Genomic DNA, 13823 nt, shown 5'->3' with positions numbered 1-13823 from the left:
GGGAAAGTCATCCCTACGTCCATTCGATGCTAAGTACTACTCACAACTAAATAACACTGACAACTGTAATGCTCAGTGATAATAATAATCCGAAGACTGAAAATAAATGCATTATCTGAAAGCTTTCAAAATAATGTAAGCTAGAGGATTTTATACTCATAAATATGTGCATGAAATCCTAGGTCATCATGTGTTCATAACCTACCAACTCTAAAGAATGCAACAATATGAAAGTTTCATAATCTGAGTGAATTTAAGTAATTTAATAAATCAAGTCCAAAAGTATGGATTTCACAAATTGAATAGGGTTTATGATATGGACATGTAATGACACTGAAATTCATGGTAAAACATGGATTACAACTCAATAATACCAAGGGATTGAGATATCAAGGAAGTTGACAACATTCATAAACCTTAAATTGTATAGAAGGAATTGAACTGAATAATTAGGTTAACTTTGGGACTCAATTGATGAAAGAAAATCCATGGATGAACTTCCTTGTACCTAGATATGAGAATCCTAAAGAATTCTTTGAAATCAGATGTCTGAAGAAGATAAACCCTAGCTCTCATGGGAGAAAGAAAGCGCCTCTTTTCTTTGTGTTGAAACTAAGTGTCGAATGTTTTTTTGAGTAATGAGAAATTAGGGTAATATTAACCTTAATAATAACTTAGGGTAATAATAACCTTAATATTAGCCTTGAAATAAATTAAATGACGTAGTTTTAATATTAAAAGAATAGGAAAAGACTGATGTGCCTCTTTAAATTTGTAACTGAAAAATTGTTAGAAGAGACATACGGGACCTTCCCATGATCGTGGGCGCTGTTCGTGGTTAGGAGTTGAATATGAGCTCTCTGAACATGATCAAATGAGACTTGGTACTATTGTGGGACCTACCTACGATCGTACCTTCGTTTGTAGGTCAAAGGTTCCAACCGAGTCAACTTTAGGACTCACGATCATGCCTAAGACCGTGGTTTCAAAGCACGGTTGTGGTTCCCTCTCGTGGTTGAAAAGTATACTTGTCAACTTTTAGATGTTTGGGGTTGTCTCAATCATACGAGACAATTGTACGATCGTACAATGTAACCACAATCGTGGTTTGGCTCGGGGTATCTCACCGTTGGACAGTGCTTCACTAAAATGGTCATAACTTTTCACTCTAATATCGGATCAAGGCAAAACTGAATGCATTGGAAAGATAATTCAATTATCTATCATTTGGTGGGTATTGATCTCAAAAATGTTTCAAAATATAGAAGTTATGCTCATTTAAAGCTGACCATAGAAAGATATTTATCAAGAAATCAATTGATACGGAAAGTTTTGGCTTGGCCATGAACTAGGAGTTACTTGCGGCCTTAGTACACGTCTAAATTGCTTCTCATACTGTTAAAACATGATGTTTAATCCTACATGCACTTGAAGCATGATTCTAGTTTTAGCTTGAATTTTTGGGATGCTACACCTCGTGGTAGTGTTGGTTTTCACACAACACTTACCAAATAGAAGAGACGCAAATCAGTCACCGAAAATTAACGCAAGATGATTGAGTTTTCTTTTCTTGAAGTTTCTCACTAATGCTCTAATACCATGTGAGCAATTGTGGAGAAAAATACTATTTCATTGTGTATCTATATAATTACATTGAAACCCTATTTATAAGACACTACATTACAATCCTTTTCCAACTAGAATTTTATATGGTATTCCTATTCTTACATGTATTTTAACAATTTTCTTTAGTCCGAGCTTCTTTTGCTGGTGGTGGTTATTACTAGACTGTTTTGGTCACCCAATTGGGTTCACCTGGGGCTCCTAGACCTTATGCCCGCCTCCACCATGATCGGTTGCCTGATCTTAAATAAAGTACTGAAAGACAGCAAAAGAAAAGGGAAAAAAAGGAAGGAAATGATGTTATCTCAATTCAACTGTGACGTCGTCCTTCCCCTTCTTTTGCATAATGTCTCTTTATTTTTCCTTCTTTTTTTTTTTGTCTCTGTTTTGGGTAAATGATTCCAAACTTCCGTAAGGAACTATAAATATTTTTCATCGAAGTTTCACTACAAACTGGTTAAAGGTTTATCCGTCCAACTGCAAAACAATACCTGAACTGGAATAATATTCATAGATTGAATTGATCTTTGCGTAATTTACATGGCGCCAAAAATTGATTCAAGTGCAGAACATTATTAACCAAAAGAGGGTGAAGGGCAGCTGAAAACTGAAAAGAATGCACAAAAGAGGACATGACAACCAGATTTCATAAAAGCTTGATTCAAGCAATGTGCTTAATAAGTACAAGTAGAACTTTGTCGATCCTCAATTCCAAAAATGTTAACAAGACAACAAATGCACTCAGAATTTTTAAAAGCTACACTTTAAGCACTATAGATTCCTAGGACTGTGGTCTCTGGAGTTTTAAAAGGGAAAAAAAAAAAAGGAAATGGAAAAGCACCATTTACAAGAGTAGCTTCTCTCTTCTAGTGGACACGGTATGACACTATTTGCTTTGTATAGTAGATTATTTCTGTTCCATTTGAGTAGCTCTTCTGTGAGTCAGCTGAGGGCTCATGTATTCGAAATCAGTTTCAGTTGAGACGTTGGACGAAACAGCTGAACTGGGAACTGAACTCGAAACAGGGTTAGGACTATTTACTAGACTCCTAAAGCTCTGAGAAGCAACATGTTGGGAGGTCCTGGAAGTTCCAGGAGCAGGATTTCCCTGAGCTTCAGCAGCTAGATGTCGAAGAAGATCCATAACAGTTGGAAGGAACCTTGATGAGATGGAAATAAGTCCAGCAAGCTGCAGAAAAAGAAAGATGACTTCACCAACTCACATTAAGTAACATCTCTTGCCCTCTTAAATGGAAATGGGAAATAAGAAAAAAGTGTCACGAAGAACGTAACACGCAAGATTCTGCAGTACTACGATAGCCATTTCAGCAAAAAATCAGGTATGGGGAAGGTTCACAAGGCAGGCATCCTTAAAGCAATATCAGATTACAGTACTCCCTCTGTTTCAAAAAGAATGACCTATTTTGACTTGACACAGAGTTTAATAAAATAAAGAAAACTTTTGAGTCTTATGGCCTTAAATTACTCGAATCTTAAAATTCTGAACCACAGATGGTTCAGCTTTTCAAAGCTCAAGAATTTATTTCAAAGGGCTAGGGATTGATAGCTGAAGCAAAAGTAACAAAATAAATAACGTTGACACACGTACAGCTTTTTGGAAAAAAAAAATCCCCAAGTTTTATGGAAAATAACTTGTGTTTGGAAGACAATTTGAAGGAAAAGTTTTGGAGAAAAGTTGTATCTAGATTGGGTGTTTGTGACAACAAAAAACTATATTTTGCAAACCTTCACTTTGCTAACACGCCTTCAAGTAATCAAAAGTTTGTCTCCAGGTAATACTAAAAAATAAAAGCATAACCCTAAAGGAGTTCTGAGAAGAAAGGTTGAACACAATAGTTGGTAGGAAATAGATAGAGATCAAAAAGAAAGAGAAAATAATGACAAAGGGATGCTACAGTGATAAGATTCAAACTCTATTAGGCAAATTTTGAAATAAACAGGGTCAGATTTGATCTCCTGCTGACCGCAAATTATTTGAGTCCTCTAAAAATGTTTTGTTACTTAAAGATAACTATATTTATTAAAAGGGAAGCCCGGTGCACTAAAGCTCCCGCTATGCGCAAGGTCTGGGAAGAGCCTGACCACAAAGATATATTATAGGCAACCTTACCTTGCATTTCAGCTAGAGGTCGTTTCCAAGGCTTGAACCCTTGACCTCCTGGTCACATGGCAGCAACTTTACCAGTTACTCCAAGACTCCCCTTCAACAACTATATTTATTAATCAGATAAAAAATTACTCCCTCCGTTTCAAAAAGAATGACCTACTTTCATTTTTAGTCCGTTTAAAAAAGAATGACCCCTTTCCCTTTTTAGCAACTTTTTAATTTTAACTTTCCACATTAACATGTTTAAGACCACAAGATTGAAGGGCATTTTGGTACATTTGACATATCTTTAATTTAACACCACAAGATTCAAAAATCTTCTTTATTTTCTTAAACTCCGTGCCAAGTCAAACTAGGTCATTCTTTTTTAAACGGAGGGAGTACTATCTTTTCCTGATGAGCACGTAAGTTCAAAATGAGGCAAAGCCACGATACTTTAGGTTTGGGTTCATGGCTTCTAGTCATCCAAGAAATTGACAAATGAAAAAAGATATTTTCCACTTGTAGGAACAATGACAAAAATCTGCAAAAACACACTGCCATGCATGATCACCAAACAAAAACTAAGCTCTTTAAGGTCCCTTGCACCAAAACATGCTGCAAAAATAGGGAACAAACTTCTCCCAAAGAAAAAACATAAGCAAAAAGAAAAAAAAGAGTTGTTTTGCCAATGCTTAAGGCCATCAAAGCCATATCCTCCCTGTGCTGTGAACTAAACTGTTCCTCTCAAAAGATAAACAAACAAACCCCCACCCCCTGCTCCCTCCTTCACATAGCATGGACATAAAGCAACTACACCAATTTCTTGCTCACCTATAAGAGTCATATTTCTAAGCTCATGCGTCTCCACCATTAGGGTTACAAGTAGCTGCAGTTGGGAAACACAAGGGACATAACTTCTGATAATATTTTTCGTTCTTCTTTATAGAGTACCTCCTTCAAGGACCAAATAAGATTTTACAGTCTCACAAATTTCTAGATAATGCAGCATAAAGAGGAAATATAGACATGTTAATATTTAATACATAATTTCAAATATATCAGCATTGTGACTGGATGCTGTCAATGCTTTCGCTCTTCCTTTCCTTCTGAAACTGGTAACTTGCTCTTCCTTTCCTTTTTCCCCTTTCTCAATTCGGGAATTTTTTGGTTTTTGATAACAGAGAAATGTCTCAGGGTTAGTGGTGCGCGGTTTGAAACTCGATGGATAATGGGTTAGCCTCTTATCCCTCTCCACTTAAATATCAGGCTTTTGCTTCTGACAAGGTTCGAACCCATGACGTGCACTTAAGCTACCCGACGCTCTTACCACTAGGCCAAATCCTTGGGGGCTCAATTGGTATCCATTCATCCATTGTTCAGAAAACAGTACTTGCACCTTATATACCACGGGGGAGGGGGGATTATACTTGCAACATTTTTATTTTCTAGTGTTGCTTGAGACAAGCAGAAAACAAGGCATAAAACACGTCAATGGTCAATCAAACCTAAAGAGGTACAATTTTGAAAGTAATATAGCACCCCAATCACCTCCTCCTCGAAAAAAATTTTCTGTGTCAAATCTTTTGTTCTTCATGGAGGCACACACAAATAGCAGATGTTCAGGAAATAGTTGGTTCAAACAACCCATTGTATGCTCAAGAAAAAGGTAAAACCATGAATGAAAATAAGAAACAATTATTGTACTCACAACGCCATTCTGGAATTCCCCGGGAATGTCCATCTGTATCCACAGAGCTTTCCCCAATAAATAAACAACAAAAAGAACGACGAGGTAGAGTGGATTTCTGTGACAACAGAAACTGAATTACAATTAAGAGTAAGTGTAGAAAAAAAATAAAGACAGTATAGTAGAAATAAGGACCTTAAAAGAAGCATGAATTCGTTGAAACCAAGTATAATCATAACCACTATAGCCCAGGCAGGAGGTAACCAATTATTGCTTTGCCTGTAAGCTTCCTGAAGCAGAGAAAAATTTCACACATCAAAAGGGCCCCAATACTTGAAAGTGATTACAGGTCATATTCCTCAATAGGTGAACACAGACATAATTGAGAAGCAGTAAAACTGTGTCATGTATTACACTACTTAAAAGAACCAATGACAACATACCCAGTAGATTCCCACAAAGTGGGGTGGGGTCTGGGGGAGGGTAAGTGTACGCAGACCATAGTACTGTACCACTAGGTGAGGTAAACCCCCCCCCCCCCCCCCCCCGGCTCAATTACACTCCTTAAGAGAAAAAGAAAAATAAGAAAGACGCCTATTTAGCGTGAGAAGCATCACATGAAAATAGATAAAAGGTGCACTGAAAAAGTAAGCACGCATGAAATATACAATATAGGATATGCAAAAGTCCTGTATTTTCAGTTGAGCAAAGCGAGAACTTGCGTATAGATGAGAGAATGTGAGACAAGAAAAAACTCTTATGTATAGTCTAGCCAATGCATACAAGAAAGTGCAAATATAGGGCAAACAGGGAAAAAGATCCATAAGGAACCCCTATATCAATATCATCAACTAAAACATAACAAATACACTCAGTTGTTTAACATAATTTAAAGACGGCGAGGATGCCTGAAGCTTGGAGGTACAGTACGATGATTCCGTTGTATAAGAATAAGGGCGACATTCAGGATTGTAATAATTATAGGGGTATCAAGTTGTTGAGTCACACTATGAAGGTTTGGGAGAGGGAGGTAGAGTTAAGGTTGCGGAGGATTGTTACTATCTCTGAAAATCAGTTTGGATTTATGCTAGGACGCTCAACTACAGAAGCCATCCATCTCGTCAGGAGACGGGTGGAGCAGTATAGGGAAAGGAAGAAGAATTTGCACATGGTGTTTATCGACTTATAGAAGGCCTATGATAGAGTTCCCAGGGAGGGAGGGAGGTTCTTAGGAGGTGTTTGGAGGCTAGAGGTGTACCTAAGTATATGTTAGGGCGATTAAGGATATGTATGATGGAGCCGAGACTCGGGTTAGGACTGAGGGGGAGGGACTCGAAGCACTTTCCCGTCTTGATGGGGCTACATCAAGGATCGACGCTTAGTCCGTTTCTTTTTGTCGTGGTGATGGATATTTTGACACGGCACATTCAGAATGAGGTGCCTTATTGTTTGCTTTTTGCAGATGATGTAGTCTTGATTGATAAGACTCGTAGTGGAGTTCATGCTAAGTTGGAGGTTTGGAGGCAAACCCTCGAGTCTAAAGGATTTAGGTTGAGAGTAGGTCCAAGACGGAATTTTGGAGTTAAGTTCAGCCGGGGGGTCTCATGAGTCCGATATGGTTGTTAAGCTTGACACTCATTCTATCAGTAAGAGAGATAATTTCAAGTATCTGGGGTCGATTCAGGAGAATGGAGAGATTGAAGAGGATGTCACTCATCAGATCAGGGGAGGGTGGATGAAATGGAGGCTCACCTCCGGTATCTTGTGTGACAAAAAAGTACCTCCCAAACTTAAAAGGCAAGTTCTACAGAATGGTGGTTAGACCGACTTCAAACCGGCTTTGTTGTATGGGGCAGAGTGTTGGCCTATTAAAAAAACCCGCATCCAGAAGATGAAGGTGGCAGAGATGAGAATGCTTCGTAAGATGTGTGGGTGTACTAGAAAAGATAAGTTATTCGATATAAGGTGGGAGTGGCTTCGGTGGAAGCCAAGATGAGGGAAGTGGGGTTAAGATTGTTCGGTCATGTGATGCGGAGGAGCACGGATGCCCCAGTGCGAAGGTGTGAGGGGTTGGCTAAGGATGGTTTCAAGCGATGTAGAGGTAGACCGAAGAAATATTGGAGGGAGGTGATTAGACATGACATGGAGCAGCTTCAGCTTACCGAGAACATGGCCCTGGATAGGAAGTTGTGGAGGAGGCGAATTAGGGTAGAAGGTTAGGCTGAGTTAGGATGTTGTCTGTTTTGGTGTATACTTGGTGTATTTTACTTTTGGTATTATTCAATGTGTTAATTTCAATTGTATCTTGTTCTATTACTATTCCTTGTCTTATCTTAGATTGCTTTATTTTTAAGTCGGGGGTCTATCGGAAACAGCCCCTCTATCTCACAATTGTGCTATTACTATTCCTTATCTTATCTTAGATTGCTTTATTTTGAGTCAGGGGTTTATCGGAAACAGCCCCTATATCTCACAATTGAGGTAGTGGTATGGACTACGTACACTTACCCTCCCCAGACCCCACTTGGTGGAAATATACTGGTATGTTGTTGTTGAAGTTGCTCAGTTCAGATCAGGTATTGTTATTTCGCAACGCAAGTATGTCTTAAACATTCTCGAAGAGACAGGAATGCCGAGATGTAAACCTAGTGACACTCCTACGGATCTGAATACTAAGCTCCTGGCAAGAAAGGGGAGCCACTCAATGACCCTAGACGACACAGACGTCTAGTTAGTAAGTTGAATTATCTCGCAGTGACCAGACCTGACATTTCCTATCCCGTGAGTGTTTTAAGTCAATTTATGGATTCTCCCTATGATAGTCATTAGGATGCAGTTGTTTGCATTGTGCAATATATTAAGTTAGCTCCAGGTAAAAAACTACTTCTTTTCGAGGATCGAGGTCATGAGTAGATTGGTGGATATACAAACGATGATTGGGCAAGATCAACTTGTGATTAGACATTCTATATTCAGATATTGTGTTTTAGTAGGAGGTAATTTAGTGTCTTGAAAGATTAAGAAACAGAGTGTGGTTGCTCAATTTAGTGCAGAAGCAGAATATCAAGCAACGGCGGTAGCCATTTGTGAGCTAATTTGGATTAAACAGTTGTTGAGAGAGTTAAATTTTGGAGAAATCAGTAAAATAACAAAGCGGCTCTTCATAGCGCATCAAATCCAATATTTCATGAGAAGACTAAGCACATTGAGATCGATTCACTTTGTGAAAGAGAAGATACTTTCCAAACATATTGTTACAAAATTTGTGAAATCGAGTGCCCAGCTTGCAGATATTTTCATCAAGTCCCTCATTGGACCTCGTATTAATTACATTTGTAATAAGCTCGGTACATATGACTTGTATGCACCAGCTTGATGGAGAGTGTAAGAATATGAGTAGGAATAGGAATATTATATAGAATCCTACTTGGAAAAGGATTGTAATGTCAGTGTCCTAGTTGGAAAAGGAGTCTAATGTTGTCTATAAATAGGGTCTAAAAAAATGGGATAGCCCGGTGCACTAAAGCTACCGCTATGCGCGGTGTCCGGGGAAGGGCCCCACCACAAGGGTGTATCGTACGCAGCCTTACCTTGCATTTCTGCTAGAGGTTGTTCCCAAGGCTTGAACCCATGACCTCCTGATCACATGGCAGCAACTTTACCAGTTACTCCAAGGCTCCCCTTCTCTATAAATAGGGTCTCAATGTGATAATTTAGATACACAATAATTCAAATGATATTATTTCTCACAAGAACATCACGGAGAACTGGGTGCTATTCTGTACCAGAGTCAGTGTTAGGTACTTTAGCGGAGGCAAACATCAGCAAGAGTGAGAGCAAGGTAGGGACTCTGCTCTTGCTTTTTAGTCTTTGTATTTGGCAGGAAGCAACTATCAATGGGGAATATAGAGAGTGTAATATATTTTTGCATTTTGGAAGAAAGGGAAAAGGGGAAGGGGGAAAAACAGCTAAAGACAGTTTAAAACGCAGCTACACTAGTCAAATCAAAATCAATTTGATATAGAAATACTCACAGACATTAGATCACACTAAGTATGGGACAGAAGATTCAAATACAAATATTGAAGAATAATTCATAGTTTCTCTGAGATAAGAATAGGCTTGGTACTATTTGCCAGTCAAAGAGTACTAAAGAAGGAAACAGTGGGACCCAAGAGAAGATATATCAGTCAAAGCAAGACACCGGGAAAGAATCTTACAGCAATAAGTCAGGGTATGACTGCCAAAAAGCAATATATACTTCATTTACCTGTGCTGAAATAGCTTGACTAACAATATACTCTGTTTCTGTCATGAATCGTCTCCACAAAGATTTACACTGCACTGGTGTGAGCAATGTGTGCTCTGGTGAAATCTAATAAACATTGTACAGGTAGTGAACATTTTATTGGTGAATGTCAAACAAATACAAATGCTATTGTAAGTTCATTTGACCTCTTCCCATGAACTTGAGGCAAGGGGGTCACAAGAATCTGCAATATCGCTATTCCGAGAAGAAATTGAAATCTTCCCTTCCAAGAGTCTAGAGAAAAGTATGCTTTCTATTCTGTCTGGCTTTCCATCCAACCGTATGGCAGCCACTATTGACATAAGCTTCAGAGACTGCTCCAGATACAACAACAAACCCAGTGTATTCCCACTTAGTGGGGTCTGGGGGGGTAAAATGTACGCAGTCCATACCTCTACCTCTGATGAAGTAGAAAGGCTGTTTCCGGAAGACCCCCGGCTCAAGGCACAAGATATCACACAAACATATAGTAAAGCACAGAAGCAGATGACATAACATAAATACGGCACCCATAAGGATTTTAAAACAGAGGAAAGCAGAGGAAAGCACACAGATTCGTAATAAGCATGGAACACTGAATACGGAATCATAACGGGAATAAAAAATAAAAAATAAAAAAACCCCCACCAAGTAATTCCCTACACTAGCGACCCAATCTGGCCCTACTCTTCTGCCGTAATTCGCGTCTTCCAGACCTTCCTATCTAGGGTCATGTCCTCAGTGAGCTGTAACTGTTCCATGTCCCGCCTAATCACCTCACCCCAGTACTTCTTCGGCCTACCCCTACCCCGCCTAAAACCATCCAACGCTAGCCTCTCACACCTACGGACCGGGGCATCCATACCCCTCCTCTTCACGTGTCCGAACCATCTCAATCGTGCTTCCCGCATCTTACACTCCACTGAAGTCACACCAACCTTCTCCCGGATAGTCTCATTCCGAACTCTATCCCCTCGAGTCAGTCCACACATCCAGCGCAACATCCGCATTTCTGCCACCTTCATTTTTTGGATGTGGGAGTTCTTAACTGGCCAACACTCCGCTCCATACAGCAAGGCCGGACGGACTACCATCCTATAGAATTTGCCTTTAAGCTTGGGCGGCACCTTCTTATCACACAGCACCCCCGACGCGAGTTTCCACTTCATCCATCCCGCCCCAATACGGTGCGAGACATCCTCGTCAATCTCACCGTTACTCTGGATCACGGACCCGAGATACTTGAACTTATCCCTCTTACATACCTCCTGTGCTTCCAGCTTCACTACTACCTCGTTCTCCCGCCTCACGTCATTAAACTTACATTCCACATACTCTGTCTTGCTTCTGCTCACCCTGAACCCTTTAGACTCAAGAGTTTGCCTCCACATCTCTAATTTGTCATTTACACCCCCTCGAGTCTCGTCTATCAGAACTACATCGTCTGCAAAGAGCATACACCACGGCACCTCCCCTTGAATACGCCGCGTCAACACATCCATTACTAACGCAAACAAAAAGGGACTAAGAGTAGATCCCTGATGCAATCCTGTCCGGACAGTGAAATGCTCTGAGTCTCCTCCCGCCGTCCTCACCTGGGTTTTCGCTCCCTCATACATATCCTTAATTACTCTGATATATGCCTGCGGTACTCCCCTCACCTCCAAGCATCTCCAAAGCACCTCCCTGGGGACTTTGTCGTAAGCCTTTTCCAGGTCGATAAACACCATGTGCAGATCCTTCTTCCTTTCCCTATACTGCTCCGCCAACCTCCGTACCAGGTGGATTGCCTCCGTCGTCGAGCGGCCGGGCATAAATCCGAACTGGTTTTCCGAGATAGACACTATCCGTCTCAGCCTCACCTCGACCACTCTCTCCCAGATCTTCATAGAGTGACTCAATAACTTAATCCCCCTATAGTTATTACAACTCTGAATGTCCCCCTTATTCTTATAGAGAGGGATCATGGTACTCCACCTCCACGCCTCGGGCATCTTTGCCGTCCTGAAAATTTCATTAAACAATCCAGTCAACCACTTTATACCAGCCTCTCCAACGAACTTCCAAAACTCCACCGGTATCTCATCCGGCCCCGTCGCCCTACCCCTACGCATGCTGCGGACTGCCTGTCTAACCTCTTCTACCTTAAAACGTCTACAATAGCTAAAATCCCGACACTCCTCTGAGTGCTCCAGTTCCCCTAACACAATAGCTCTGTCCCCCTCGTCATTCAAGAGCCTATTAAAGTACGACTGCCATCTCTTCTTTATGTGGCCGTCCTCCACCAACACTCTACCGTCCTCCCCCTTAATGCACCTCACCTGATCGAGGTCACGACCCTTCCTCTCCCTAGCCTTAGCGAGTCTAAACAACTTTTTCTCCCCTCCTTTCCCCTGTAACCCTGCATACAAGCTCTCAAAAGCGGCCGTCTTAGCTGCCGTGACCGCTGACTTCGCCTCCTTCCTCGCTAGCTTGTACTCTTTCCTGTTTACCCGCTTCTCTTCTTCGTCCTTACTTTCCACCAACTTAGCATACGCCTCTTTCTTGGTCTCCACTTTCTTCTCCACCTCTTCATTCCACCACCAATCCCCCCGATGGTGACCGGCCCGGCCCCTAGAAACACCCAACACCTCCCTTGCATTCTCCCTGATGCACCTTGCCGCCCTGTCCCACATACTATCCACGTCCCCCCTACACTCCCACACCCCCTTGCCCGCCAACCTCTCCCCTATCTCCCACGCATTCACTGGCGTCAAGCCGCCCCACTTAATTCTCGGTCTACACTCCTTACTCCTCCTCTTTCTATTCTTCTTTATACCCAAATCCATAATCAAAAGCCTATGTTGGGTCGAGAGATTCTCACTCGGGATGACTTTACAGTCCTTACACAACGCCCTATCCCCTTTCCTAAGCAACAAAAAGTCAATCTGGGTCCTGGCTATCGCGCTCCGAAAAGTGATCAGGTGCTCGTCCTTCTTCGGGAAGCCCGAGTTCACCACCACCAGCCCAAAGGCCCTCGCAAACTCCAATAGGGTCGCCCCCTCTTCATTTCTCTCTCCAAAACCAAAACCACCATGCACATCCCCAAAGCCTCCCGGTAGCGCCCCGATGTGCCCGTTGAAATCCCCTGCTACAACAATCTTCTCCGAACTGGGCACGCCTCTCACCACCTCCTCCAAAGCCTCCCAGAACCGCATCTTCTCCTCCCCTCCGCTCCCACTTGCGGCGCATAAGCACTACACACGTTCAAGGTAAACCCCCGAATGACCAACTTAATAGTCATCAACCTATCGTTGATCCTCTTCACCTCCACTACCTGACCTCTAAGCTCTTCATCTACTAAGATGCCAACTCCATTCCTACGCCTCTCGCTCCCAGAGTACCACAGCTTGTAACCATCCACATTCCTAGCCTTAGACCCTACCCACTTGGTCTCTTGGACACACGCAAGGTTGATCCTCCTCTTCCTAAGAATCTTCACAAGCTCTACGGACTTACCCTGAAGGGTCCCTATATTCCAAGACCCAACCCTCAGCCTACCGTCGCTATCCACACGCCCCCCACTACCTCCCCCTCGGCCCAACCTTGGCCTCCCGCCCACTCCCGCCCTCTCCCCATCCCCCGCCCCCACCACGGCCCCACGCCCCAACCCCCTCGGACATGACCCTATCCACCCATTACCACCCACAGCCACAACTACCCGACAGTATAGGAAAATATAAAGATGAACCCGGTGACAGTATGAAAGCAGCAGCAAGGAAATACAAAGCTCACACACATTCAAAGTAATATTCCCGAAATAAAACTAAGAAACGACCACAGCAACAGCAACAACAGACAGCAGACAAGGTACAGGGGCTACTACGAGCAAAATACTAAGGATGGAATATGAAATAATGAAATAAAATGCAATAAGGATGGAATATGAAATAATGAAATAAAATGCAATACGAAATAACGAAATAACAAAGGTTAGAAGTCACCAGATTTCGCTTGGAGCTGCGGCTGCTGGAGACGGCGTAGCGGTTGCAGACGGAGTTTCGGCCTGTTGGAGACCGAATTGGCGGCTGGAGACCGGGCGGCGGCAGGTTGAAGGCCGAGGTGGGGGGGGGGGG

At 42.0% G+C, this 13823-nt stretch overlaps 1 protein-coding gene across 1 annotated transcript in view; it reads right to left on the bottom strand.

The window, feature by feature from the left end:
• Positions 1–2251: 2251 nt before the first annotated feature.
• Positions 2252–13823, bottom strand: part of LOC107857658 (protein ROOT HAIR DEFECTIVE 3 homolog 2) — a 13516-nt gene continuing 1944 nt past the window's right edge. Inside the window, exons 4-8 of the mRNA XM_016702511.2 lie at positions 9876–10043; positions 9691–9795; positions 5616–5710; positions 5442–5538; positions 2252–2812 (exon numbers count right to left, since the gene is read on the bottom strand). Of these exons, the coding sequence (XP_016557997.1) occupies positions 2531–2812; positions 5442–5538; positions 5616–5710; positions 9691–9795; positions 9876–10043 (747 nt within the window). The 3' untranslated portion in view covers positions 2252–2530. The remainder of the gene's footprint in view (positions 2813–5441; positions 5539–5615; positions 5711–9690; positions 9796–9875; positions 10044–13823) is intronic.

Source organism: Capsicum annuum, chromosome 2 (assembly GCF_002878395.1).
Source record: "Capsicum annuum cultivar UCD-10X-F1 chromosome 2, UCD10Xv1.1, whole genome shotgun sequence".
In the NCBI taxonomy this organism is placed as follows: Eukaryota; Viridiplantae; Streptophyta; class Magnoliopsida; order Solanales; family Solanaceae; genus Capsicum; species Capsicum annuum.
Note: the sequence above shows the minus strand (reverse complement) of the source record. Positions and strands in the feature narration are given on the sequence as shown.